This window comes from Hirundo rustica, chromosome 5, assembly GCF_015227805.2.
Source record: "Hirundo rustica isolate bHirRus1 chromosome 5, bHirRus1.pri.v3, whole genome shotgun sequence".
NCBI lineage: Eukaryota > Metazoa > Chordata > Aves > Passeriformes > Hirundinidae > Hirundo > Hirundo rustica.
Window position 1 is genome coordinate 45,580,720 of NC_053454.1, and position 27,714 is coordinate 45,608,433.

Consider the following 27,714-nt stretch of genomic DNA (forward strand, 5'->3'; position numbering starts at 1 on the left):
GGGATTGTGGTAATATTTGTGCATTTATTTCTTCAGTACATCTTCCTGAAGGACTGCCCAAGTAGTAAAGGCAAAATGTCCCATGGGTTAAATATCCATGAAAGGGTGCATGAAACTGAGAAGTTTGAGATGGAACTAAACCATCTTATTTCTCTGTCTGGGTTCATTTTTTCCAGTTATGGTATTAATTTTGGTTTTCCTTGAATCTAGACTAAGGGTCTCCTTTCAAGTGACACTCACAGCTGCTCCATAAGCTGCCATGGAGATGTATTTTTGCAGTGTGAGGTATCTGCTACTGTGCAGCAATTCGTGTTTGTTTTATAATGGCAGGTTTCAATTGTGAGTTTCTAGGATGAAAGCTAAGATAATACCAATTCTATGCTCAAATGTGAATAGAGAAGAATTTCAGTTAGTTTGAAACATTTATTTGTGTAATCTGAAGAGCTGATTCTGAAGAAGATTGTTTTTCCAAGTACATCTAAATCCAATAAAAGGTATTAATTGGAAATTATTTCATAATACAAAATACAAATAACTTTTAGTTTCCTTATTTGGATTTATCCCTGTAATTTCAGGACATAATGCTATCCAGTCAGTCAGGGTTTAAACTTAACAGTTGCGTCAGCGTGTGATCAGGACAAATCCAATTCCTGTGTTAAAAGTGAAAGTTTCTGTCTGTTTTGGATTAATATTTCTAAAACAAGGATAATGTAATTTAGTATAAGGGTAGTCCTTGTAGTAAATATTGAAAATATGCCTGTTTATAGATATTCTCAGTAACACTTGGAGTCCAAGTTCAAAGTTCCAAAAATATGCAGAACTCAGATTTCTGTATAAAAAGCTTTATTATAGTTTCATTAGGGATCATGAAGGGACTGTATACCATTTCTTATTAGTGAACTTGCTTTCAGAATTACTGTCCAACATTGTCAACATTTATGTGTCTAAAGTACCTCTTCCAAAGAGTAGTAGGAGAAGTACAAACCAAAATAAAACAATGATTTTTTTTTTATTTATTTTATTTGCGGTTGATTATAGTTAGTGCTGATTATAGTCAAAATGTAATGCAAGAGGAATTGGCAATAGAATTATCAAGTAACATACTTAAAATTATATTACTGTAATACTTTATCTTATTAGCATTCTCAAATTTTTATTTCTCAATGAAAAGCTCCCTGTGAACAATTAAATGTGAGTAGTTTGTAATCTGCTCAAATATATAAGGTTAAATAAAAACAATTTTCATATTCCCAAGAAACTTCTACTTAGTCAAAGAACTAATTGAAGAGAAGATAATTAAATGTCTAAATAGCTGGAATGCCATTACAGGTGACGACTCTGGCTTCAGTTCTTCAAAATGTTGTTGTTTTTCTCTTATTTTACCACACACAATTTATTTAGGCCTTCTCATCTGATTGCAGATCGTTTTAAACTTTACCACCATGGACCTTTACAAGAGCAGTCTCTGTTGGTACGACTATATTGAAGTAAGAGATGGCTACTGGAGAAAATCCCCTCTGCTTGGTATGCGACTGTTAAACGCTGCACCATCCACTGCACCACACTCATTGGGCTCAGTGGATCTGCTGTTGAACCCACAACAAACTTCTTGGGTTTTAGGCATGTAGAATGCATCTAAACTTGGGGATGGGAAAAACCCCCTCTAAATAGCCTTGACTTCAAGCCTCAAGCCTTCCTTTCACTGCAGCTTGCCATTATTCAGCTGCAAGTGTGGAAAGATGCCAACTACAAAATGTACAAGATTTAGCTTTGCTCATGGATATTGAATTAAAAAGCTGCCATGGGATTTTTTCTGGGAAGTAGTTTACAGATAGATCTGTAGGACATGTGATGGCAAATTCTTGGGTCATGTGATGAGAACATGCACCTGCTGTGGAGTGGTTCTCACGAGATTTGTGCCCTTAAGATTATGAGTATATTGCTTCTATTTGTTCTTTGTGTGTCCTTCCCTGATCTTGCAGAGAAGAGATGTGCAAAGCAATAATGAATGAAGTTTGAGTTGCAGCTGAAATGTAAGAGCTGCTGTCATCCTGTTTTAATTAAGAAAATTAGTGGGAAGATTTCACTTCCCATAAGGCTAGTGCTCAGATACAGAGGACAGCTCTCTAACAGGAATGTCTATTTTCTTGGCCTTGAACAGGAAATGAAAAAACTGTTACGACCAGACAGTAATTATCCTCTTCTCTTCTTTCCTATCAGCTAGAAAAACAGAAATTTTACCTACCTAGGCAGAATTTAAGAGGATAATGTAGAAGAGGTCATTTACATGTTACTTTTGAAATCTCTTTGTCCCTTGGGCACAATGAGCTGTATTACTGTGATGTACATCGTGTGTCTTTCTTAAGATTCCAAAATGCATGTGTTTGTATGTATAGAAACAATCTCTCACAATTTTTTTCACTAATCCCCGTAAGGTTTTATGCTTCGACTTGTGAGCCTGACTGCAATAAAATGTTCTGAAAGCTTTATAAAAAAATCTTTGTGTGTCAGGTCCTGTCCTGCAGAAACACATGTGCTCAACCATAAGCGTATGAATAGTTCCACTGAGTTGTTCTGCTACTTCTGCTCATAAAGTTAAACACTTGTATAAATGTTTGCAGCATTTGGTTTCAGAGGCGGCAGAAAATGCAGTTACTGGTTGCATGTTTTTAGGCAGGTTTTGTGGTGACAAACTGCCAGAAGTCCTCGCGTCCACCGACAGCAGGATGTGGATTGAGTTCCGCAGCAGCAGCAACTGGGTTGGGAAAGGTTTTGCAGCAATTTATGAAGGTAAGCCTCTTATAACATTAAAAATTAATTGATTATGGAAGAAAAATATTAACCAGATACCTTTGGATATTAATCATCCCCATCAGAACTAATGTATGAACTTAGTATTTTATCATTGAGAGACAGTAGGTGCTAAATTGCTAGATAGGGCATTTTCAAACCCCTCCTGTGATAAGATTTCAGCTGAGCTCTTTTTCAGGGAAATCACTGATAATAAGCATAAACATTTTTTACCAGTCTCTAATTAACTAAATATGCATGTTCTTGTGCTTAGTGTTTGCAAAGATTTCTATGTGTACTTTGTTTATCCTTCAGAAAAATCTGTCTTATATTTTCCATGTACTCTGGGAATAGTTAACAAAGGCACCCATGCGCATTGGGTATGTTAGCAAGTCAACATTCACCTGCTTAAAATAGAACCTGTACTTTTTGTGAAAATATTTCTTTATTTATATTAGCTGTGTCTTCAAATTGAGTGCAAGCTTGAAGTGATAAATTGTTGGTTAAAATGTATAGATCATTATAAAAAATGAGATTTTGCTTTCATTTGTCTCTTTCTAAGGGTTAGTAAATATTAATGAAGAATGTTTATTAAGTATATTTCAAGGGGGAACAAAAATTTAATTATTTTTACCTTTTAAATATATTCTGTAAAATGTATACATTCAGATTATTGATTACAAATTTGTCCTCAACACTGTAGACATGTTTAGAGCTATTAGAAATGTGAAATTATATTTGCTAACTGAAGTACATATAATGGTTTAAATTGATTGTGTTTTCAGTAATTTATCCTTGGTAGATTTAAGTATTTTCCAGAACAATTTTATTATTAATTTTGAAAATGGGAGCATATAATGTCAGTTTAGGCATGGGAAAATTTCAGAAAATATCATTATTGACAGTAAAATGTTATGCTTTTATCAGCTATTTGTGGAGGTGAAATTCACAAAAATGAAGGCCAGATCCAGTCTCCCAATTATCCTGATGACTACAGACCAATGAAGGAATGTGTGTGGAAAATAACAGTGTCAGAAAACTACAATGTAGGATTAACCTTTCAAGCGTTTGAGGTAAAGCTTTTTAACAAATCTCAGACAAGTATCTAGTGGCTAAGTGACAGTGAAATTTAAGGGAATATTTATTAAACCTGTGAATGAATTTTAGAATCCTCTAGGAAAAAATAACTCCAGAATCCATGAAAGTTTATCTTCCCCAGAAATTTTCAAAATAAAAGGTTTTTAATGTTATCTCTAATATTTGAATTAAAGTGTTTAAATTGTTGAAGACAGTCACATTTTACCAAGTACGTCATCCAGCTCAGCGAGGCTACTTCAATACACTGTTAAATACCCAGGACGTTTATCATTGCTAAATCTTATTGTCAAAAAAGAATATGTGGCTGGAGAAAAAAAACACTGTGTTTTTTGGCTTCTGCTTTGAAAAGGAAAAAACCCTAAAACTAATATTCAGATCATAAACCTATATTTAGTGAGGAGAGAAAAAAGATGTGGTGAGTCGTCATACTTGTATGTCTTTAGTGTACATCACGCTGTGTGTAACATTGCTAAACAGCAGTAAATTATTACATAAAAAAGAAAAAGTAGTATTTCAGCCATCTGTTTTATTCCTACACAATACACCAGCTTAAACTTTGTAGATAAATTCAGTAGCATACTTTGAGCTAATGTGTTTTATTTGAATATGCTTCAGCAGTAAGGGCATGAAGAACACTTTTTAAAAGTCTAAAATTTCTGGCTTTATGTTGTACATAGATATAAATACAGATACAGTAAACATAGCTATAATTTCCAACCTGACGCTTTAGTCTTGCAGACAGACTTCAGGGTTATGGCATATTTTTGCTATGACTGGTAGAAAGATTTGCGTGTGAGACAATAAGGGATTGGGACTTTATCAGCAATTATTAATGTTCAGTATAGAAGTTCTAATAATTTCTTTCATAGATTCTACTTAATTTTCCCTTTTCTTTTTTTTAATCCTGAATTAATGTCTGTTCTAGTGCAGACAGGATCAGCTTCCCCTGATCTTCTGAGTCTGCATGACCTGGCTCAAGATTACTTACCATAGTATGCTAGTCTCTTTATTTAAGCCCTGTTGAAAATGAATGTTTTGAGTATCTTTTATATAATTTAAGGACTAGCTATGGAGCTTTTCTAGTCTGGCATTGGTGCTCAGCATTTTTTAATGTGATGACAAGGATAATGGCCTTATTCCTCTGCAAAAGGGACTTTCTGCTATATTTGGTCTGGAGGCAGTTGATCATCAGTGGTCTATGTGTGCGATGCATTATTGCTTGAACTTAGCTCACTTCAATATTACTGCTGGGAAAGTCAAGCTTACATCTCCCCCTATCTTTCAGGACCCTTTTCTAATCACCAAATTAGGAACTACTTACAAGTGTGAAGATGGCATGCTTATGCCCTACCAGAAGCAAAGGACCAACAAGCAACAGAACATTTTAGTAGACAAGTGATTGAGGCCTTAGGAAGAAATGTCCAGTTTTTCCTCCAGGCTGTTTAGTATTATGGCACTCTCTAGATGTGAAACATGTGGATTAACACCTCATAATAGGAAAGAGGAAATTGAGCAGAAATATAGTTGGGGGAACAGTCTCAAGTTGGGGCTTATACTTTGTGTTTCGAAAAGAAAAAAAAATAAAAATCCAGCGGTTAGAGACTTGAAATACTTTTCCAGGGAGAGTCTGAGCTCTATTTCCAGAATGGCAAGATGCCTTTGAGCACCAAATGAGGTGCCCCAGACAGGCGCAAGACTGTTGTATCTGTCTTTGTGGCTCTTACTGGCTCATCCACTGGGCTCCCTGCTGAGGATGGGAGTTGCTTTGAGAGCTGCTCTGGAGTGCCTGGACATTCACCACTGGGTCTGATTTCCATTTCTGCTCCCAGCTCTTGAAGGTAGGTGTTCTGGGTTTTGATATTGAGTCCCTCTCTGGACTCTGAATCCTTGGTGCACTGCCCAGTAAAACAAAAAGTTGTTTAAAAATCACGGTTCTTGGTGCCAGCTGAGACAGAAAAAAGTAAATGTCAGGCCAGAGAGTTATTGCAGTGTGTTTGTGAGAAAATTACTTCTCTGCCTTCTGAAAGGTACAGTTAAGTAAGAGGAATTCTCATTATCCCTATGTAATGCTAGAAAAAAATAACTGTATAAATAACCATTCTGAAATGAAAGCACTAGGGAAACTGAGAATTTCAAACTGCATCAATGAGTCATCTTGTTTTGCCTGCTGTAGGCAACACATTTTCCACTGAGTGCAGGATTACACTTTCTTATTTATCTGCTGTTATTTCCAATGTCTGTGTGAGAGTAGAGATGGTAGGACTGGTAACTTCATCTTTTTCATTGTTACAGTCACCTTTATGATATTGTTCTTTGAAAATTAGCAGGGTTTTTGGTAGTTAGTTTGATTTTTTTTTTTTTAATTTAAGAGCCTGTTTGGTGTGCAGTCTCAGAGGGTTTGTAGAGCAGATATTAATCTTCCTCATTTAAGTGACCTTAAACTCTGTACAGATAGCAATAATTTAAATTATTTTTACATAAATCAGGGAATAAAATTTATCTGATCTTCTCATTTCACCAGGTATATATGCCACCTTTTATGACTGAAGCCTACAACCTGAGGCAGATATGTTTACCTGTATTGCAGTTTATGAACAAAAAAATTAACAATGACAAAACATAATGTTAAGATTTTTACTGCCGGTAGAATTGATCCCAGATTTCTCCTTGGTTTTGTTGTTGTTTTTCTAAAGCTGAAACTACCTATGAGGCAGGTTTTTTGAGAAGGCATGTAGTGAATATCTCTGGCATGCCATTTCTCTGGGAGATTTCATAGAATTTTCCTGCTTTTTTGTGCTTCCTTTAGTAATTTTTCTGTAATTTTCTCAACTTAGTTCTCTGATGCCATTCAAATTTGTGGTTTCCTCCAAGGCCTTCGGGAGCTGAGGCTGTCTTTCAGTTTCCTATAGGAAATGTATTTTTCTGTATAATTTTTCTGGTTTAAAGGTTTTTTGTTTTCTTTTCTTTTGTTTTGTTTTCTGACATTCCACATATTTCTTCTCATCAATGTATAATATAGGCTGGGTATGGTGTGGCTGGACAGTGCCCAGGAGGAAAGGGACCTGGGGGTGCTGGTGACAGCAGCTGAACATGAGCCAGCAGTGTGCCCAGGAGGCCAAGAGGGCCAATGGCATCCTGGCCTGGATCAGGAATGGTGTGGCCAGCAGGAGCAGGGAGGTCATTCTTCCCCTGTACTCGGCACTGCTCAGGCCACACCTTGAGTGCTGTGTCCAGTTCTGGGCCCCTCAATTTATGAAGGACGTTGAGATGCTTGAGCGTGTCCAGGGGAGGCAACGAGGCTGGTGAGGGGCTTGGAACAAAAGCCGTATGAAGAACGGCTGATGGAGCTGGGGTTGTTTAGCCTGGAGAAAAGGAGACTCAGAGGTGACCTTATCACTCTCTACAACTTCCTGAAAGGCAGTTGTAGTCAGGTGGGTGTTGGTCTCTTTCTTCAGGCATCAACTGACAGAATGAGAGGACACAGTCTTAAACTGTGCCAAGGGAAATATAGGCTGGATATTAGGAAAATGTTTTTTACAGAAAGGGTAATAAAGTATTGGAATGGCTTGCCTGGGGAGGTGGTGGATTCACTGTCTCTGGATGTGTTTAAGAAAAGACTGGATGTGGCACTTGATGCCATGGTTTCATTGAGGTTAGGGTTGGGTTGGACTCGATGATCTTGGAAGTCTCTTCCAACCTAATGATTCTGTGTTCACGTGAATATCTTGTGAAATTTTGGTGCTCCAGTAAACAAGATTTATGGGATCAGTCCGGTTACAACCAAACTCACTAGGGTTCCTTTGATTAACTGGAAGAGATTTTCCGCAAGGAACAAATAGGAAGTAGGAAGAATAAGAAAGATAGACAGAAAATATAGGTGGAAGCAGGGGGAATAAGAGACTACTGCATGTGTAATAGACCTTTTGTATTGTAGTGTTCCCAGATGATAGTACCACATAATCTTAAAACTTGAGGTATAGATAAAACCCCCACATTTTATAATATTTTCTTTCACTGATTACCAAGTACTAGTTATTTCTCAAAACCACAATATTTATCTGTTAGGTTATATATAGGTGTAACACTTTAATCCCTTACTATTTATAATACTGGCATCACTTGCACTAGTACTAAACTAAATATAAATTAATATGGTAGAACAGCCACCTTTAAAATGGGATTTTTTGAAACTCAATAGCACTTTGCAAGTTGGTTAATTCTTATAGTCTTATGAAGTTTTGAAGCTTACTCCTATACAAAATGTATTTTTAGCTGTTCTCTTCTGCCTAAAATAAAGTGAGCCTCAGAAAAGAAATTACTAATTCACCTCAATGAAAATTTAGCACACGTATCTCAGAGCCTCACTAAGCTGCTGGATAATCATAGTTTTCATATTACCCATAAAGAATGGAAACATGGAAAAAACTGGTAATTGAATGTCTTGAGTACTGAAATGACCACAGATTGTGGGGAAAAATGCACAACTTCTCCATTGATATTAGTGAGTTTTGAACCAGTTCACTTCTCGATTTTTACTGAGATAACAAGGAAGACTTTATTTCAAATTGGAATATGATGTAATGGATTTATTATTTAGATTAATGAAGATTTGGAATTGATATTGCCAAAAACTTTTCATCTGGTGTACTGCGTTAGTTGTATACAATTGCCAGTAAAATCAGCAATAAGTGGTTGCATCCCAAATCTTCCTGGCTTTCCTCACTCATTCCCAAACTCTGTCCCAAAGCAATTCCTGAGCAAACATCTAGGAAATTACAATAAATGGCAATATGGTTTGTGGCAGACGAGTGGGTGGGAGAAAATTATGCATGCAAATGCCTGAAGAATTGGAAAGTTGGAAAGAAGACAGGGAAATGTTGTGTGTAAGTGCCGTGTTTGATGCCATTAAAATGGCATAAAATCAAACAGTTCCTTCCCCCCAAATTTTTCCTCTATATAAGAAATCCTAATGTGCTAAGTGAAAGCTCCTTAGTCTGTGGTGATTCCTGAGCTTCGTGTTGGTCATGATGCACAAGTAGAGCAGAGAACCAGCAGATACTTCTACTTACTGTGAAGCTTAGGTGCAAGAAAAACTCTCACAAGATCAAAATTAGATTTTTCTGGGCTTAGTTTAGACTTCTTTATCAACTTAATAGAATGTGGATGTGCTGAATTAAATTTGAGGCTTTCTCCAACCCTTCTACCTGACTGTGATCCTGTCGCCCTTCCCGCCCTCTTCATCTTGCCTCTCCCAGTTCAGCCAGTTCATTGAACAAGAGTGTTCTTACAGGAATTATTTTTGAATCTTTTGATCTAGTTTATTATTTTATAAATAAAATTGAGTGATGTGAAGTATTCCAGCAGTAAAATGACCCAGCTCAAGAGGGTTTTTAATTCTGTTGAGAAAGACACACTCTCAATAAAGACAAACATTGTAAATTATCTAGCTTCTGGACAAGGTCATATTTGGGCTGCTACTGCCTTCCTCTCTGGTGCAATTCCCATTTTGACTGACTCTGCAAATACTGTTATGTAAAGAGCACAAGGCTTGCTACTCAAGTAGACATGCACACATGCCCACTCACGTATTAGTCTGTGTTTTAATGTCATCCAGCAGAAAGCTTAAATGGAAAGGGAAATTTTCAGCTGTTCTGATTTCAGTAGGTTTCTTCATCAGTACAGCAAAGGTTCATTCATTGACCTAGCCAATGAAAAGACAACACCTGAAATCAGGAATTCTGCAAGAGAAACTAGACACACTAGCCACAGAAGAATTGGTTCCTTTTTGTCCTCTGTTCTGTTGGCTACTTAGGGGCTAATAATTTTAGATGTGTGTTTGGATCTACTTCTTCAGATGCATCAAATTACTTTGCGCCTCAATTTTTTACCTTTATCTTTCAACATCAGTGAACTGAGACAAGTGCAAAGTTTTGCTATATCTGGAGGATAAAGAGAGATTCTAAAAATCTTATCATATTGATCAAAATTGAGGTTTTTAAAATTGCTTAAACAGTGAGTATTTCTGACCTGTTTATTTGCCGAGCCATTAATCTTCTTTAGTTGAGTGTACATGAGAAAAGAGGACTTGAGGTGAGAATAGAAGTTTGACAGAACACTAGGAAGCTTAGCGGTGAGCGTGTCTTTTTTAGTTACTTTTTTCCCAAGTTAGGCTATGTTTTCCTTAGTAACTTTTTTTTTTTTTTTTTTTTTTTTTTTTTTTTTTTTTTTTTTGGTGGGTGTGTGTGTGTAGAAAACAAATATAGTTAAAATCAGTGCAGTGATGCTTGCTCTTCTACCTGCTGCTTGAACCCTAAACAGGGACCCTGACTTTAACTTTGAAAATTTTAAATTCTGTTTATTTTCTGACTGATATTTGATATTTATGGTCAAGTTCAGGTAGGTCACTTTGAAAATTATGTTTTACAGATTGAAAGACATGACAACTGTGCATATGACTACCTGGAAATCCGAGATGGAACAAATGAGAACAGTCCTTTAATTGGTCACTTTTGTGGATATGACAAGCCAGAAGACATTAGATCTACCTCTAATACCCTGTGGATGAAGTTTGTTTCGGATGGAACTGTTAACAAAGCAGGGTTTGCTGCTAACTTTTTTAAAGGTAAGTGTTAAAACATATTTTGGGAGTTATGACCAGCTTATGGTTATAGTTTTCCAGTCTTCTTGGACTAGAAAAATTATGAAAGGATATTAAAAATATTTCTCAATCTTTTTTTACTAATAGACTATATTGTGTCTGGAATACTTTTTTTTTTTCCAGGGCATACAGTTTACTCAAAACAAAGCAAATGTTTTTGCATCTCCTAGTAAAATGTGTCCGAAGAATGAAGGAACACGTTGAGCACAACTTTCTGTTGTCTTCAGGTTCAGTTAATCAACTTCGTTCTGAAACTATCTAGTTCTGAAATATCTAATTTTGTAAAAAAGTGGCACTTTTTTTACATTGTGTATCAAATATAAAGTTAAACAGTATAATTATAAATGGCTTTTTTCCCCCTTGTATAGGTATTTTTCTTACTTTGTCTAAATCATGTCAGATTTTTCTAGTCTATTTTCTAGATTGGTCTGCTTTATCAATTTATTCTCTGTAAGCAAGGAAAAACCCTAAAAAACCAGATCAGAAATCATATTGAACAATAACCTCATAGTCTTCCTTCAGTAATGGGTGTTTTTTGGGGGTAGGAGGGTGTCATACAACTGCAGCTATGCCTGAAGCATTTGATGCATGGAAAGTTTGTAATTTGCACACAGTGCTGCCGATGACACAGTTAAAGCCACTGTCAGTGATGTGGCCATGGTGACACCTGAAATAGAGGTTATGCCATCAGGAAAACCTTTTTGCTCTTTTGAAAAGGAACCATGGCTTTTCTAATCCTAACTGATAGTTTTCATTGTACACAATTATAATTTTGAAGGCTATAGGCATGAGAGTAGAAACTCTGATTTTTTTTTTCCTGAGAAATTACTTGTCCTGGTATAAGGAAGCAGTATTCCAGCATCTGAGGAATACTTCAGTAATGAATCTCATGGGTATATTTCAGAGCTAGTAGAGAGAACACACAATTCCTTTCCCTCCCCCAGCCCTGATTCATCTTGCTCCTTTTAATATCAGTAAAATAAAACCTAGGATTTGAGGATTCTGTTAATCTGTTTTTGAGTATGAATTCAGGATAATGTGCAGATTGATTCTGAGGCAGATAAAGTGACCTTCAAATGACCCTACTGTGGATTTTCAATCTTTCCTTCAATACTTTGTACAGTCTTTAGATTATGACTGCCTGAATTACTGCATGCTGCACACAAAGTGCTTATAAATTAGTTCTGCAGCTGTCAGTAGATATTGTTAAAAAAATTTAAAAAAAGAAACCCAAACACCCACACCCCACAGAGGACAAATTTTTATTTTCTCCGTTGCAGGTCTCCTTAGCATTTGAAAATCCTCTAGTCAGCAACCACAGTGTTTTATGTAGTGCATCTTGTAATGGCACGCATACAGCTTTCTGGGTTAATATTGATACAGCAGTTACAGCTGAGGAAGGTAATTATTTAACATATTTTTGCATTCTTCCCTGTCTTGGCAGAGGAAGATGAATGTGCCAAACCTGACAATGGTGGCTGTGAGCAGCGCTGTGTAAATACCCTGGGCAGTTACCAGTGCGCCTGTGATCCTGGCTACGAACTTGGTCCTGACAAGAAGAGTTGTGAAGGTACAGTGTGTTGCTATCTCACGGGCTCTTAAAGCTCTCAGAGTGCAATTGCCTGAATGAAATGATACACGTTTCTTAGGCTCTGTCTGAGCAACGTGAGGTCCGTGGAGCCCAACCCAGAAAACCAGTGTTGTCTTTTTAGTAGTGATGCCAGAGCCAGGTTCATCCCCATGTCTGGCACCAGTTTTGTTTTGCAGATTTTGCTGTTAGTCAATCAGGAATGGTGCAAATAGGACTTCATGCCACTTACTACACTATTCATACTCACTAAAGAAAAGTCTCTCAAGGAGGCAACTACCAGCAGAGTAATGTGCCACTTTCTCAAAAGCAGAGTGCTTAATGAGCCCTCTGACCCCCTCTGACTGGGATGTGCCTGGGAAGCCAGCAGGTCCAGAAGAGCAAGGTCCTCTATTTTAGCTCAAAGCTCAGAGGAACCCTCCACACTCCTAGTCACGTTGTGAACTTCCTGTACTTTTCAGGGTGGGCAAGGCATGTTCAAATAATATAGAGAAAAAAAAAAAAAGAAATAAGTGGAAGTTTGTGTAAACATAGGATTGAACTGAGATAAAGATTTTGCATTCTATGCATATTTCATATCAAAGGAAAGAACTGTAAGCTCTTGATCATTACGCACCAACTATTGTTTGATTTTTACTCATAGACACCAATAAATCAAAGGATAGCACAAATTTATTCTTAGCTCATCTGTTTGACCAGCAAATGGATTTTGAAAATTGGAGTACTTGGAGTCCTGGTTTTCTTCTGATGCAATTCACTGGTCTCTCTTTTTTCCAATTTCCAGGCTTTAATTCATTATTTTTCACAACTTGGGGTAGTTTTTCCTGGTTTCTTTGCAATTCTTTCTTGTTATTTTGCTTTTCAATTTGTGGGATTGGTTTTACTGTTTTTGTTTGTTGTACGTTTGTGTGAACTGGTGAAAGTCCTAGATTAAAGGCTGGTTGATTGTGGTTCTCATCAAGCTGGTTGGGGTTTCTTTGGTTGTTTGTGCTCTCACCTCCATCATTAGCAAACAGAACATTGGAAAAATAATTTATTTGAATGTTGGCATATTAGGCAGACAATAAGAAAATAAGTTTAATCTAAGGGGGGGGGCATGAAGACATAGGTTTGATCTCTGGGCTTTTGAGCATCAGCCCAAATTTATGTAAGGAATTGAGTTAAGTCTGCTTGCTGACTCAAGTCAGAATGTTAGAGAAGATTATTAATTTTTTCAGAATACTCTTCTCTCTGCCTCTGAAAAATAGAAAAGAGATACTTTCCTGACTCCCAAACAGTAAAACAACTCTGTCAAAAGAAGTCACTCTAAACACTGCAGTGCAGTGTAGATCAAAAACCCTGAGCTATCCCTAAAAGAGTCTGTGTGTTTGTTCCATTGAGGTGGCACTCACTGTATGTAGATAGAGCTGCTGAATCAAAATTACTGTGTAGTCACTGTGAACATTACTTCCTTGAATTAGTTTGGGCCTTTCAGGGGTGAGCTAGTTGTATTAATTCACACATGAGTAGAAGCCTCTGGGTCAGAAACTTTGCCGTATACTTCACTGCAGTGTTGACATGCACAGAAATTTGCTTTATGGTCTTTTAATCCCAGTCTCGACCAATGGAAGTATATTAGAAAGCATTAAGTTTTTCTTTTTTCACTGTTTCCACATTTCCCACCCTTGCCTCAAGGATCAGTAGAACAATGTTCAAAAGCAGAAATTGAAATCTGGTAGTAGTTGCTCTGACCCTATTGGAGTCCAGGGCATTCCTTTGGTTGCCCTGGAGGGTCAGGGACCTGGGCAGGGGGGTCTGGGACCCCAGCCCAGAGCTCAGAGAGACACTGGATTTGATTTCAGTCCATGGGAGAGGCTTCTTGCACTGCAGGAAGCATTGCAGGCCACAAGAGTGTGAAAAATAGTAGTTTAGTATATATCACAGGGTGAAAAAACAGTGAGTTTGGGATTTTTGGCATTGAAGTGAATGGGGCAAGATGGAGAATTTGGGGCGTTGTCTCTTTCTTCTTCCTTCTTGTTCCCTCACTCCATTTCTGCAGTGACGTTGGCACAAAGTAGTTAGTGAGGATTGGGTCAGAGTAAAGATGACCTTTTTAGTAATAGTGATAGACATTGGTAAGAAATAGTAAATAAAGAATACGTAGCAATTAGTATAAAAGATAAGGACAGCCCAGAGACAGGAGGAGTCACCAGATGTCCGAGCTGTGGCAAACATCTTTTGGACACTGAGAAAATTGTAAGATAAGAACTAATAAACGAAGCATGTAACCTTGAGGACTCTGTCTTTTCCTGCGTTTGGCACAGAGCTTTGCAGAGGGCCAGAACTCTAAAACCGCCTGAATGCCGGGGAATTTAAACTCCTGAAAAGGAGCCCCCGGCAACTGCCGTCCCTGAGTGGGCAGAAACAACTGGCACCCCAGATGGGACGAAACATGACCCAGACTGGATCATTTGAGGGGACAGCTTGTGTCATCTGGGTGCAGTCTCTAAACCTATGTATGGTCTTTTTTTGATACACTGAGGTGTGACCCAGGGTCTTAGTCCACCCGTTCCCACCTGATCAGATTTTGCACATACACCAAGAAGTGTACTGTGTGGAAAACTAGGGACCAGAAGAAACACTGGTGTGTGTCTGAGTTGATAAAATGAGCCTTGACACAGTAACTGGTGAATTCTCCCAGCTGTGTTAGATGGAGTAGATGCAGTATGTGAGATCACCAGCTGGACTGGAATAGCCAGTTTTTAAAGCATTCAGTGTTAGCTGAGAGCAGTTGAGTAGACCTCTGCCATTCAGCTCTTTGGAAAGAGATTTGTGGATGATTTCCAGTGCTGTCACAGTCCTGTAATAGTATCAATGTAGCAGAGTGTGATTGAGAGCTTCTCTAAATCCCATTATTTTCCTTAACAAAAAAAAAAAAAAAAAAAAAAAAAAAAAAAAAAAAAAAAAAGCACAGATGGAAAAGATTAATGAGTTTATCCTTTGCTAGTTGAACTGCATTCAAGAACGTAGTAAAGTATTTTCCTGGTTTATGGAGGTGCTTATTTGGCATATATTTGGAAATAAGAGGCATTTTCTCTTTTAGTTGAACATCCATGCTTCAGCACAAGTAATTTCAGCACTTTTCAGCACAAAAAGTGAAGTGTATGTGGCTGCTCTTCCAAAGAAGTTGACCCTGTCTAGTAGGTTATGGGAGGCATATAGAGCCATATGAGCTGAGATAGGTAGGGCTGGTTCTGCATCAATAATCAAGGAGAGAAGCACATCTTAAGCATCCCTCTGTCAGAAGAGGGGTGGTCAAGGTCTTGGGGAGGGAGGTGAGGTCAGAGGACTTGCATGGGAAAGGCTGTGAGAGAATAACCAGAGTCTCTGGAGGGAAGGAAAAAGAATGAATACGATAACGCCTTGTATAGTCCTGAAACTTATCTCTGCCCACAAACCTGCAGGCTGTTCAAGATAGGGGCTGTCTCTTTCTCTTTGTTTGCACCAAGCATGATAAAGTAAGATTCTGATTAGTCTGTCTGGGCATTGCAGCATTTAAGTAATGAGAGGACTGATCCTTCTCAGTGTGCTTCTGTTTATAGTAAAACACACGGTCAGTCAAGAAATTATGTTCTTTCTTAATTTTACAGCCGCTTGTGGAGGACTCCTGACGAAGCTAAATGGGACTATAACCACACCAGGGTGGCCAAAAGAGTATCCTCCAAACAAAAACTGTGTGTGGCAGGTGGTTGCCCCAACGCAATACCGAATCTCAATGAAGTTTGAGTTCTTTGAGTTAGAAGGGAATGAAGTAAGTAACCATGAACAAAGAGCTGCACAATCTGTTACATGCTAAGCAGTTTCACAAGAGTTTGAAAATAGATATTGTCTTACAAAACCCTTGCTGACCTTTCATATGCTGACAATAAGCATGTATATTCTTGTTTTCGTTTTGAGACTGTTTCTGGATTATTTCAAAACAAACATGGAAAGAATAGCACTCTTTTACATATCATCTAAATGTATATGTATTACAAGAAATTTTAAAAAATGTTCTCTGCTGAGTCTCAGCTGACTTTTTTTATCAACAAAATAAAACAGAGCAAATGGGGCTGAAGCATATTGGAAAGAATTCAAGAGAAGAAAATCTGGAGTAACCAAATCATCTTTACAGACTGACTGCAAAGAATACACATAAGCTGTGGTTAGTGATGGAGGAGTGAAGGAGCATTTAAATCACTTACAAGTATCTCACTGGGGGGATATTTTGAAATGAGTGGTACCAGAAATAAAGCAAAATAGAACAGCAGCAGTTTTTGAGCTGGGCAGCCCCCCAGAGGCATGGGGGATCTTCTGCCCACGTAGGAGGAGGAACACGGCAGAGTCCTCCATGTCCTGAAGAATGCTCCTTACAACTTTAAACAAAATGGTGGGGGTTGCAGTGCTTTTTGGATGAGAAACAGTAAAATATGGGTTTCAGCATGCTTTTTAGCTTTGGTTCTGCTTCGTAGGCAATTCTCTGTCGTATCATTGAATTCCGTCACCGCGCTCCAGCCATAACATGCTGTAACCACTGTGTTTATATGCATGTACTTTACATGGCATTAAGAACATGAATCCAGGATGTTACTTCTGAGTAGATAAATTTGTAGCAATGTATTTAGTATAAAGATGGCCCACCTTTTGGGCAGAGGTATTTGAAAGGACAAAAGCTGGAGTTTAATTTATAACTAAGAACCGGACCAGCCATGGCTTCTCCAAAGTACCTCAATGTTATTTTCAGAGGCAGCAATGTGAGATTTTTTTTCCCCCATAAATTTTTGGAGGGAGTTTTCCCACTCCAGTTTTCCAGTTTACCACCCAGTTTTCAGTGATATATACATTACACTCGTGTCCTGTAATCATTATTATTATTTGAACTGTAAGAGATGTAATAAAAGTTTGAAAGTCCATAATAATTAAAATTTATTACCATTTGAACAAGTCATAAAAACCTTTTTCTTGCAGTTTCTTGGTACATGTGCAAGATTTGCAAGGGAATCACCTGGCATGTAATGAAGCTAAATCACTTTTCTAGGGTCATAAAAAACAGGTAACATAAGCAGATAGAAAAATTCTAAATGTGTTTCAACAATCAGAACTGGAATTTTATCGTCTCATGTGCTACTAAATCTTGGCTTCATAATCTTGAATAGTAGTACTAAGGATAGATGCCTGTGAAAATCGGAAAAAACATATCTGGAAAATTCTACTATACTGTCTGAGTGCCGATATAAAATGCATACATTTATCAAGTACTCTATTTTTTAAATTTGTTAAAGGAGCTCCATTTAGGACCAAGTTTTATGTCTTTTACAGCATTACAGTTTTAATATTTTACATTCATTTTGTGCAGTTTAACTTGTACATTTTTTTCAGTGCAGTGTAGTATAGAGTAAGTTGGGCCTATCTGAAATTACATTTGATATCTGATATAAAGCTATGCAACCATAAAACTCACCGCTTTTATATTGCTGAAATTGGTGGGATTTATCAATGTAGTGAGCTGTATTTGAAAATCACATGCATTATTATAAATATGTTTTCCAATTAATATATATCAGCATGTGGTAGTAACTCAAGTTGTTGAATCTTTGTGTTCTTTATATTGTACAGAAAGAGCTTAAATTGAATTTGTCACCTTTCAGCTGTGCCACATGTGAAAATTCTTCTGGTAACAATATAAGTTTAATCTACATCTTCAATGCATTATATTAAAACCAACTGGAAATTATGACAATTTTTCATAGAGAGAGAGAACAACAAAGACCAAAACATCCTTTTCTATTGTTCCTTTCCAGCTCCCCTGACACTTCTTTTGACTAGAAATTGCAATATTTCTGACATAACTTGGATTTAATGGACCAATATAAGCTCTGTATGAATCCTCCTGGCCAGTGTTCTCTCTTAAGCTATTAATTGCAGACAACTGGGACATTTCTGATTAGATGATTGATAGTTGAGCCTTAGAAGCTTAGAAGTTTTTGGGTGAATGGCTTTAACTTGACCAAGGGATTATGCATTGAAGTATTACCATGAGAAGTGGGCCTTGCATAAGGCTTTTTTATACATTATATTACTTTATTGTTAACCTGTTAATGAAAATGACATGCATGCTGTTCCAAATTACAACTATGCTACTGTTGATTAAAGTTGGATGTTTTTAATAGTGGAAAGTTATATATTTGGAAATAAATGAATATATCTTAAATACAGAATGATGAAAACTTACCTTGTAAGTTTCTAGGTGAAAGTTAATATTCTAAAAAAATCATTGAGGTGCAGGCAGTAGAATGTTTGTAGGTTTGAGGTATTTGGCTTATAGCACGCAGATAGATATAATTTTTAGGATGAATATTTCTAGATTTCAGTTTACTGTCAATAAAATGTTTGCCTTTTAAATTAAGTGGAAATGCTTCTAAGCATCTTGAAATTTAGATATTAAACACAGGTAAGCATCTATAAAAATATAAGTCTGAATGTAATTCATAGTATAGCTTTGTGTTAGTGACCTTAAAGTATTCTTCCCTAAAATCAACAAATGTAAGAATTTACAAATGCTTTCAGAATCAGGAGAAAGTGAAGAAGGGTATTGTTCATTTATTATTCAGCAGCAATATATATACCAATCAGATTTCTGGCATTTGTAAACAGCTTCGTGCTTTTATTTTGTTTAGGTAAATATTTTTCCTGTCTTTCTTTTCTCAGGTTTGCAAGTATGATTATGTGGAGATTCGCAGTGGCCTTTCTTCTGATTCCAAACTCCACGGTAAATTCTGCGGTACGGAAGTGCCTGAAGTTATCACCTCCCAGTACAACAACATGCGAATTGAGTTTCGATCTGACAACACTGTCTCAAAAAAAGGCTTCAAGGCACACTTCTTCTCAGGTATAGAAAAGTACCCTTGTAGACCTGTGCGTGCCTCTGGGTGTCCACTGACTAGGTGGACCAACCACAATTTTGATATGAAAATAAGTGGCTTCTTTGCTTATGGTTTTCCTGGTAGCTTTGAATTATTTTTATTTACATAGACATATGCCACTCTACGGTCTTAAAATATTATTCTGAATTGTAATGTCTGTAGAAAATGTATGGAACATATCTATATATACTTAAATAACAGCAGAAGCAAGTAAATTTTGTGAGATACAGAGGACAAAAGAATGTTTATTGTATTTCTATATTTTTATTAGATTCCTTTTATCCTAGGTTTTGTTGCTCTTCTTTTCAAATCCCAGTTGTAAAGTGATATAAATTGCACACTGTGTACGCTTGTATTTTTTCCTACTCAAGTCTCTTAATATATTCCATTTGTTGGGAAATTACCACTTTGCGGTACAACATTTGTTTAACATTAGCGATACATCTGTGCCAAACTTTGCACTTCTTAATGTTTTGCAGAAGAATGGGGTTTAAGATCTTGATCTTGCAAAAAAACGGTGTCTTTTTATTTATGAGTGTAATTTTACTGAGGGAGATCAGAGCAGTGGAAGTTTATATCATATGAGGACTTTACTGTTGAATAAAGTTACACATGAGTGAAGCTTAAGATGTGAAAAAATATTTGCTCAACAGTGGCCTCTGCAATTACTCACTGAGAGTGGAATATAGAAATCTGGCTCTGACAGGAGACCACTCAGTGTTTGCAGCAGAAGTTTGCCTTGTGTTTTTCCTGTGTGTTTACACACACATAGGGATAGGTATCTTACCTTGATCTTACCTTGAGTACAACAACACAAAACACCAGTCCCATCTGCCCACCTCCCTAAGCCAGATGTCAAACAGAAGAGTTTGGGAGTTGAGTTATGCTCCAGATTTTTTGATAGCAGTGAAAAATCTGAATCTGGAGAATCCTGATTAAACCCAGCATTTAGTAAAATATTGCTTGCTTAAAATACTTTATCAAAACTGAATTGAAATGGTATTTCATTGGTTACTGTTAATAACTAATAATTATGGCTAATAAGAATCTGTATAATGGGTAAGAGAAAGTTGAAAGTTAAAAAATATCTACTAAGGCAAGCCATTTAGGCTTTCAGTATTTTCTTATTGTGAGTTTTTTTGATGCTTTTATTAAGTAACAACGAAAGATGAAAAAAGGTATTTTGTCTCATACAAAGTCACAACAAACATTTGATCTCTTTTAAGTATATCTGTTTTGTACTAATCACATTTCTCTGGTCATAATCTTCCAAAGATCCACCTTTTCCCATAGTAATACTTTTTATTTTAAATTTATGATTTACATTAGCAAGAAGCATTCAAAATTTACTCATTATCTGCAGTAAATACATATGTGTACACAACAGAACTTCCTCCTAGAAGCACAACCAGTCATTTTATGTAGGTCTAGTTGTGCCAGCAGGAATTGTCACATACTTGGACTTTTTACAGGAATAAATATTGACATGTTCAAGTTCTAAAAACAGCAAATGAAGTTTTTAAAATCTTTTTAAGATTTTACGGATATTTCAGATAAGGCTGGCAATGTTATTGTAGTGATTTTTATAAACTCTGTGGTTCAGAAGTTGTGTTTTCTGGACATCCTGGTCATTTATACATCTATAGTCAGTTAAATTTTGGTTTTGTTAAAGTAATAGTTCATCCTCACATATGTATTTATTTATTTTGCTCAAGTGACCTTTTTTAAATGTGTGGGTTCCACCAATGCCGTGTCTTGGGGAAAGACTAGACTAAAGGTCATGGATTACAAAGCATCAGGTTGTAATTCTTCAGAACTAGTATTTCTCTTGTATATTTCAGTTCTGAATAAAATGTTCCTATCTTTCCCTCACAAGGTAATTGAAAAAAGAAATGTTTAAGTGATGTCAGTGACCAGAGAGTATAAATTCTTTAGTGAGGGATAATTTTGAACTAATGTGTTTCTTAATGAATAGAAATGTGTGATGTGTCCTAGATATAGTATCTATCTAAACCCTTAAAAAAAAAAAAAAAAGATAGTTTGGTATTAAAAGTCTTTGAAACTCTAAGTATATAAATTTACTGAGTGTTTCATAATGCAGTCCTGCCAGCATTTCATATGAGTTCAAATATCTGAATATAATATGAGTGCTTTATTTTTATTCTTTCTCAACTATCTTTCATTTGTTCTAATTACTAGCAGATTCCATTCTTCTGTGTTGTCTGGCTTTGCCTGTTTGACAATGTTTTCTGATTAAACCAGAAACTTCTTAGTGCTTAAGACAAACCAAACTTCTGAACTTAAAGTATCTAAAAAGATGTCATCTCCAAATAATTAATCAGACATCTTAGGACTGTCAGAAAACACTGTTACTTTCTTATTCCTGAATTCCTCAATATGGGCATAATATGCTATTGATCTGTCAGTGAAGAGCAGACTTGAGACTTCAAGTATTTTGATGTTTGGGACTTGATGGCATAATGTTTCAGCAGATGAACTGTTGGGTTTTTTGCCTGTTTTTATGTATATTAGTCTTCAGAATACAGTAGTTTTAGAGTGATATCTGGATAGTAAGACACTTGATTGCAGACATTTATGTATTTTATTAATTAAATCACAGTAGATGTGTAAGCACTTAGTGATAAAGACATACATAATAAAAAAAAATGTAACGAGTAAAACACTTCATCTTGCTCTCTACTCACCAGTAAAGGGCATATGCAATGCGCAGCAAGATAGAAATTGGATAAGTTAAATTAGTGTGAAGGTTAGGAACTGTAAAATGTTCCTCAAGCACAGCCAAAGAACTACTAATTTCTTCAGCAACTCTTTTGGCAATGAATTCTGCACCACAGCTAGAGATGAGAAAGCATGGCTCAGCTCCAGCTTAGACGACAGAAAGCAGTTTTTGGGTGGTTGAAACCTGCTGTGATAAACTGTGAAAGCAAACAGTGACATAGAGCAACAGATGACCTGTATTAGGAAGGTATTTATGTTGATACAAGACAACATGTAATTATATTTTTGGCTGTAAAATAGTGTTAACAGCCAGACAGGTTCTACTGGAAAGTGAGAATATTTTTTTTTAGCATTCTGTAAAATTTACATTTGATGGGACAGTTCTGAAGAAGGTTCAGTTAGGAGTCTCTGCAGGGATCTAAATGATATACAGAGACTCTGTTGTATATTTACAATCAAGTTTCTCAGATAAAGAGTGGAAACTTAGGGTGTCATTATATGTTATTTCTTAAAAACCTTTTAATAAAACTTCTTGGAATTGGATATTAGGCTTCTAAACAAACAACTTCCAATAATTAGGTTTTCATTCTTCTCCCTCTGTCTTATGTCCTCCTCTGTCTTCTGCTTTTGTTACAAGACCAAGACCTAGGAATAAGTCCCTGCAGGACTAAGTACAGTGCTGGGCCTGTAAGACCAGAGAAGTATTAAAAAAATAACTCTAAAAAGATAATTATTTATTTATTTATTTATTTATTTAAATACCCTTGGGGGTTTTTTTGTGATCTTTCTGAGAAGATAACCTAAGGATTAGTCATAGTTTGATATTAAACTGCTTCCATTGATCCTAAGTTTCAGACTTACTTCAGTGTTTTAAATAAATATGATTGATTCTTTGTGTAGACATTTGAAATATACATGAGTTTTGATGTAATGTAGAAATGAGGTTTGTTGGGACACCTTTTCTTGGGTAGTGAGTCATTGAGCAGTTAAAAAGAGAAAGCAACATGTTTCCAGCCTTGAACACAAACTCACCTCTGGTGCCATACTGGTACATTTTTTTCACAGACAAGAAAGCTGCCTGCAAAGAGGAAATTTTTGTTTTTGAATCTTGCAAGGACTTGATACAGGTCCCTTCAGGCCGAGTACGTATTATTCACAGACTGGTGGCCTCTGAGGGTCTCAGAGGTATGACCATTTGTCCTCAGAATGATTCAATCTATTATTTTCTTGAGAATGGATCTTTCCTTCTTCTGAGTACTGAAATGAGAAAAGAAAGAAAGTATCCATATAAAATTGGGGGGACTAATTTCCATCTGTCAGCATAACAAATGTCTTTGTTTTTACATGGCAAAACATTTGTTCTTGTAACTAATACAGACTAATTGTTTTGGGTTTGTTTTTTTTTTTTCTCACAAATTTTTAAACTGGGCAATCAATTTGACAGAAAGTCTGTTCTCAACTATGAAGTGTGAGGAAGGCTTGTTCAACCATTGCATCCTTGATTAACTATGTACAAATAATTATTGTAGTTAAAATGTGTTCCAGAACTCCTTTCTACCTTCTGTCCATTTTTTTATTTCTGAGGACATCCAGCATGGGACTATTTGCTTATGCACTTGTCTCTTAAGAGATTATTTTATAGAATATAAGCATATCTAATGTTAAAATACTCTTCAGTGTTTTCACAGAGTTCGGTGGATGATGAAAATGGACAGGGCTTTTATTTAGAATTTGCGCACCTACTCTGTACTTGAAAGCCTAATTTGAATGCATTTTGAGCTTGCCTTCCTTTTATTTTGTTATTCTGGTGGAAAATTACAAACTAATGCTTAGGAGGGAAATATTGCAGACTTTTGTTCACATTAGTTCTGATTTCTCAGTAGCTTGTTACTGTTCTTCACTTGCAATGTGGAATTAATTCATGATAGTGCTTGCTTTTGCGAAATTATGACTTCGGTTTGAAATGGCATAGATTTGCTACCTCTGTTAGGGACTCGCTTTAAATAGTGTATTGTGGAGCTTCTATGCCTTTCATCATCAAAATGACAAGTAGTATCTCTTTGAATGTATGCTTCCAAGAGGTGCCTATGTTTTCAAAAGTTTCTTAACTTTCAGATCTGTTCGCATTTGCAGAAAGCTTCCAGAAACTTTCAGTGCAAACAGATTTGAGATTTACAATACAAAATGCAGTGAATGCTTGGGTTTGACTTGCAGAATTTACCTATAAATGCACATTATCATCTTGTAGTATAAATAGAAGCTGATTTTTATGGAAAGACCTGCAAGTTAATGGGTCAAGTGCTGAATAAATTTTGGCAGGGGAAGATAAAGTGTATGCAATTACGATGCAAACTACCTTTGGTGTGTTACTGAATATTAGCATCAGTAAGGGCAGGGAAAAAAATGCATGAGTAAGACAATGAAAAGAGATTTAAATTATCCATAGTGGTTTCTAATATATAGAAGTTCTTGCTGTACCTGCTGAAGTTTGAAATATCACGTTGCCTTGTTTGGAGATAATGTTAACTGCTGCTTTCCAAGGTAAATAAGACTGAAGGGCGTAAATGCTCTGCATTCCAACCTGCAACAACCAGACCTCTGGGATGACTGAAATTCCTTTGGTCTTTTTCTTCCTCTCTTTGCCATATTGAAATGGCACATTTAGTAAAATGCAGGGGAAGTTTAATATAGGGGAGGTTTAATATGTGTGGTGTTTATGTATATATATATATGCATATATATATGCATATATTTTTATATCTAAGAATGTGTACATATGTGTGTGTGTGTATACATTTATAGTTATATACATGTGCACTCATATGCGCATGTATGTGTATGTACATGTCAGAGGCAATCTACCTCTTTTAAAGGGACCAGCCTTACCTAAAACAAGAACAGCTGAATGACATAGAAACATGGCAGCTGAGGCCTCTTGCTACAATGGCAGCCTGTTAATCTAGTTTGGCTTTTGTCCATGCAATGAATTTGTAGCTCTTTAATACAGGTCATATTTCCTCCACTACTCTCTGCTTTATTTCTAACACACTAAAAGCTCTTTTGAAGGATTATGTGTTAATAAACAGAACTGCATGCTATACTGCAGCTCTTGAGCTAACTAATGCCAATTTCTTTTTTTTTCTTTCAATGAAATGTTTTTCTTTTTGTCATGTTCTATAATGTCCAGATTCATTAAAAGTAATGCACGCTGTCATTCTGATGGGGAAAAAAGCTCAACTTATTAGAAAAACTTTTGTGAAATCTTTATCTTCTTAAAGTTTAATGTGTAGAAGTTGAAGGCTTTTTTGATTTATGTGTTTCTTTCAAGCTACCACCATTAAACTGTGAAATTTGCATGAAGCTGGAATAATTTCTGTTATCCATAAACTACACTGCCATTGTTTACTAAAATAAAACTGGATATTTATGAAACTTCTACCAGCTAGATCACTTGAAGGAGTAAAAGCTGGTGAACCTCTCATCTCCTTTGTACTAGCTAGTTTGTTCTTCTCCCTTAGGAGCTAGTTCCCACTTCCTAGAAAGGAACTCTGTGTCACAGTGCAAGGCTGCAGGCTGAGCTAAGAGTGACTGGAACTAAGGCACCACGGAGATGCCTTACTGCAAAGGGTGACTGTGCTGTGGCTTATCCTGCTCTGGCCTCTGGCTCTGAGCTCCTCTTAGTAGCAAGATCTGCTGGGAGCTGTGTGTTCACCTGAGCTTGTTGTGTATTTTGTAGACAAGGATGAGTGTTCAAAGGACAATGGTGGCTGCCAGCACGAGTGCATCAACACAGTAGGAAGCTACGTCTGCCAGTGCCGAAATGGATTTGTGCTGCACGAAAATAAACACGACTGCAAAGAAGGTGAGTAGGAAGGCACTGGTTACACAACTGTCTTGCAGAAAGGTTTCTGCATGTGTCCTTTCAGACAAAAGAAAGGAGAATAGTTCTTGGTAATGGGGTTTTAGACATTTGGGCTTAAACACTACAACATACCTCCCCTTTCCCTTCCCCTCCGTCCCCAGCACTTGTGTGGGCTGAGTTCAAGGTCCACAGGAATGAAGTTTGGAAAACTTGGGATCATTGGCACAGAGTGCTACTTTCAGTAGTTCTGTGAAGTAGAGAATATTTAAAGCTCTGATAAAGTATTTATCTAAGGCTGTATTAGACACAGGGGTAGAGTTTCTGGAGAGAAGCCTGTTAATGTTGTGATTTGCTGCTATCAGTAGCAGTTAGTTTCCTCACAGCCATGTTGAAACCATACCTACCATTTCTGGGTTTGTTTTAGACGACATATTCAGACAATCTAAGTTGCAGTCAAAGCCCTATGCATCTTTCTTCCTCTTGGCTCTCTCAAGGTGTGGCTACCTTCAAGAAAAGAATGGGTTTGGGGACTTAAGTAGAATTTAAGTTCTCTGCAAATGAACCTCAAGTGTGCAATATCATGTGAGCTGCTGTAAGGTCTCAATGTTTTCTAGCATGGATTTAATCTCAGGAAGGACATGCCCTTGTGAATCATTTTAATTTTCACTGGTTTTGGAATGCTCTTTGCCTACTCTAAAACTTTTTTGTCAAATAATTCTCTGATAGAAAGCATTTTGAGATTGTTTAAACTAAATGCAAAAATGCCTTCTTTTAGTTCTGGATACTTGTGGTTTAGTTGTAAAGTCAGTGACTAAGCTGTTCTTTGTACATATTCACAGTTTAGTCTTAACTGTTCTTACATTATGTACACGTATACCTAGAAGCTGTGGTTTACAAATTGAATTGATTGCTCTGTAGCTGCAGTGAAAATTACCAAGAAGAGAAAAAAAAAAAATTTGAGAAATTTCTTTTGAAGTTGGAGTAGTGAGACTTCATATGGATTTCCACACTTGTATGTAGGATGGGGGGAATAGGAAAATACTTCATTGATTTTTAATATTTTTCTTATGTTTATTCCGATATAAGCGTTTTTCTGAAAAAAAAAGCCACCCATTGTTAACAACAGGGTATGTTTCACAACAATCCATAAAAAACATGCTGGGTTAATGCTCTGAAATGCATGCCTGAGGGGGAGAACATGACTCTGAGAAGCATGCTTGCTTATCTTCCTAAAGTTCCTTTCCACTTAGTGGCTGCCCTGACAAAAAATAGTACTTTTTTGACTACCTCTGAATGCAGACCCCCAGACTAACTGATGCTATCACTGTTGGCACAGCTGAGTGTGAACAGAAGATCCACAGTCCCAACGGCATCATCACGAGTCCCAACTGGCCTGACAAGTATCCCAGCAGGAAGGAGTGCACGTGGGAAATCAGTGCCACCCCTGGGCAGAGGGTCAAACTGGTAAGTCTCTGCCTTCCCTTCCTTTTTAGTTTTCCTTCCATCAAATCAGTGCTCAGTGATACGAAACTGTTACTAAACGTTACTGTCAGTTTGCATCCCAGAGGTAAACTATTTTAAAAGCTTGCTGACTCCTGTCCATTTCTGGCCAACAAGGATTACTCAATGTCGTAGAGTTGTGATTTAAGCTTATGGTGATTGGAAATACTCAGTACAGTAAAGGCAGGAGGAACATTTTACTCCTGTCAGATTTTACTATATCATTGTTGCAACTCATAAAACTTGTGCAGTTTTGGCAAATATGGCAGACATCACTAACACAAATTCCAATATATAGAAAAAGCAAAATTTTGAGTTATGAACAGTCCTCTACACACACCTTTTCCTGTTTTGGTGGGTGGTTTGGTGGTTTGTTTTTTTTTTTTGGTTTTTTTTTTTTTTTGGTTGGTTTTGTTTTTGTTGTTGTTGGTTGGTTGTTGTTGTTGTTTGTATTTTGGGGGGAGGTTGTTTGTTTGTTTTGTTTTTGTTTTGTTTTTTTTTTTTTTTTTTTTTTTTTTTCAGGGCAGGAAATGATACA

The 27,714-nt window shown here is 36.7% G+C and overlaps 1 protein-coding gene across 2 annotated transcripts in view; it reads left to right on the plus strand.

Annotated features, from left to right (window-relative positions):
- TLL1 (tolloid like 1) overlaps positions 1 to 27,714 on the plus strand; it is a 64,015-nt gene that overhangs the window by 22,791 nt on the left and 13,510 nt on the right. For both annotated transcript variants that reach the window (XM_040065391.2, XM_058420607.1), the window contains 9 exons: positions 1,422 to 1,524; positions 2,674 to 2,790; positions 3,718 to 3,863; positions 10,315 to 10,510; positions 11,991 to 12,116; positions 15,764 to 15,924; positions 18,861 to 19,041; positions 25,551 to 25,676; positions 27,013 to 27,140. In XM_040065391.2, the coding sequence (XP_039921325.2) occupies positions 1,422 to 1,524; positions 2,674 to 2,790; positions 3,718 to 3,863; positions 10,315 to 10,510; positions 11,991 to 12,116; positions 15,764 to 15,924; positions 18,861 to 19,041; positions 25,551 to 25,676; positions 27,013 to 27,140 (1,284 nt within the window). The remainder of the gene's footprint in view (positions 1 to 1,421; positions 1,525 to 2,673; positions 2,791 to 3,717; positions 3,864 to 10,314; positions 10,511 to 11,990; positions 12,117 to 15,763; positions 15,925 to 18,860; positions 19,042 to 25,550; positions 25,677 to 27,012; positions 27,141 to 27,714) is intronic.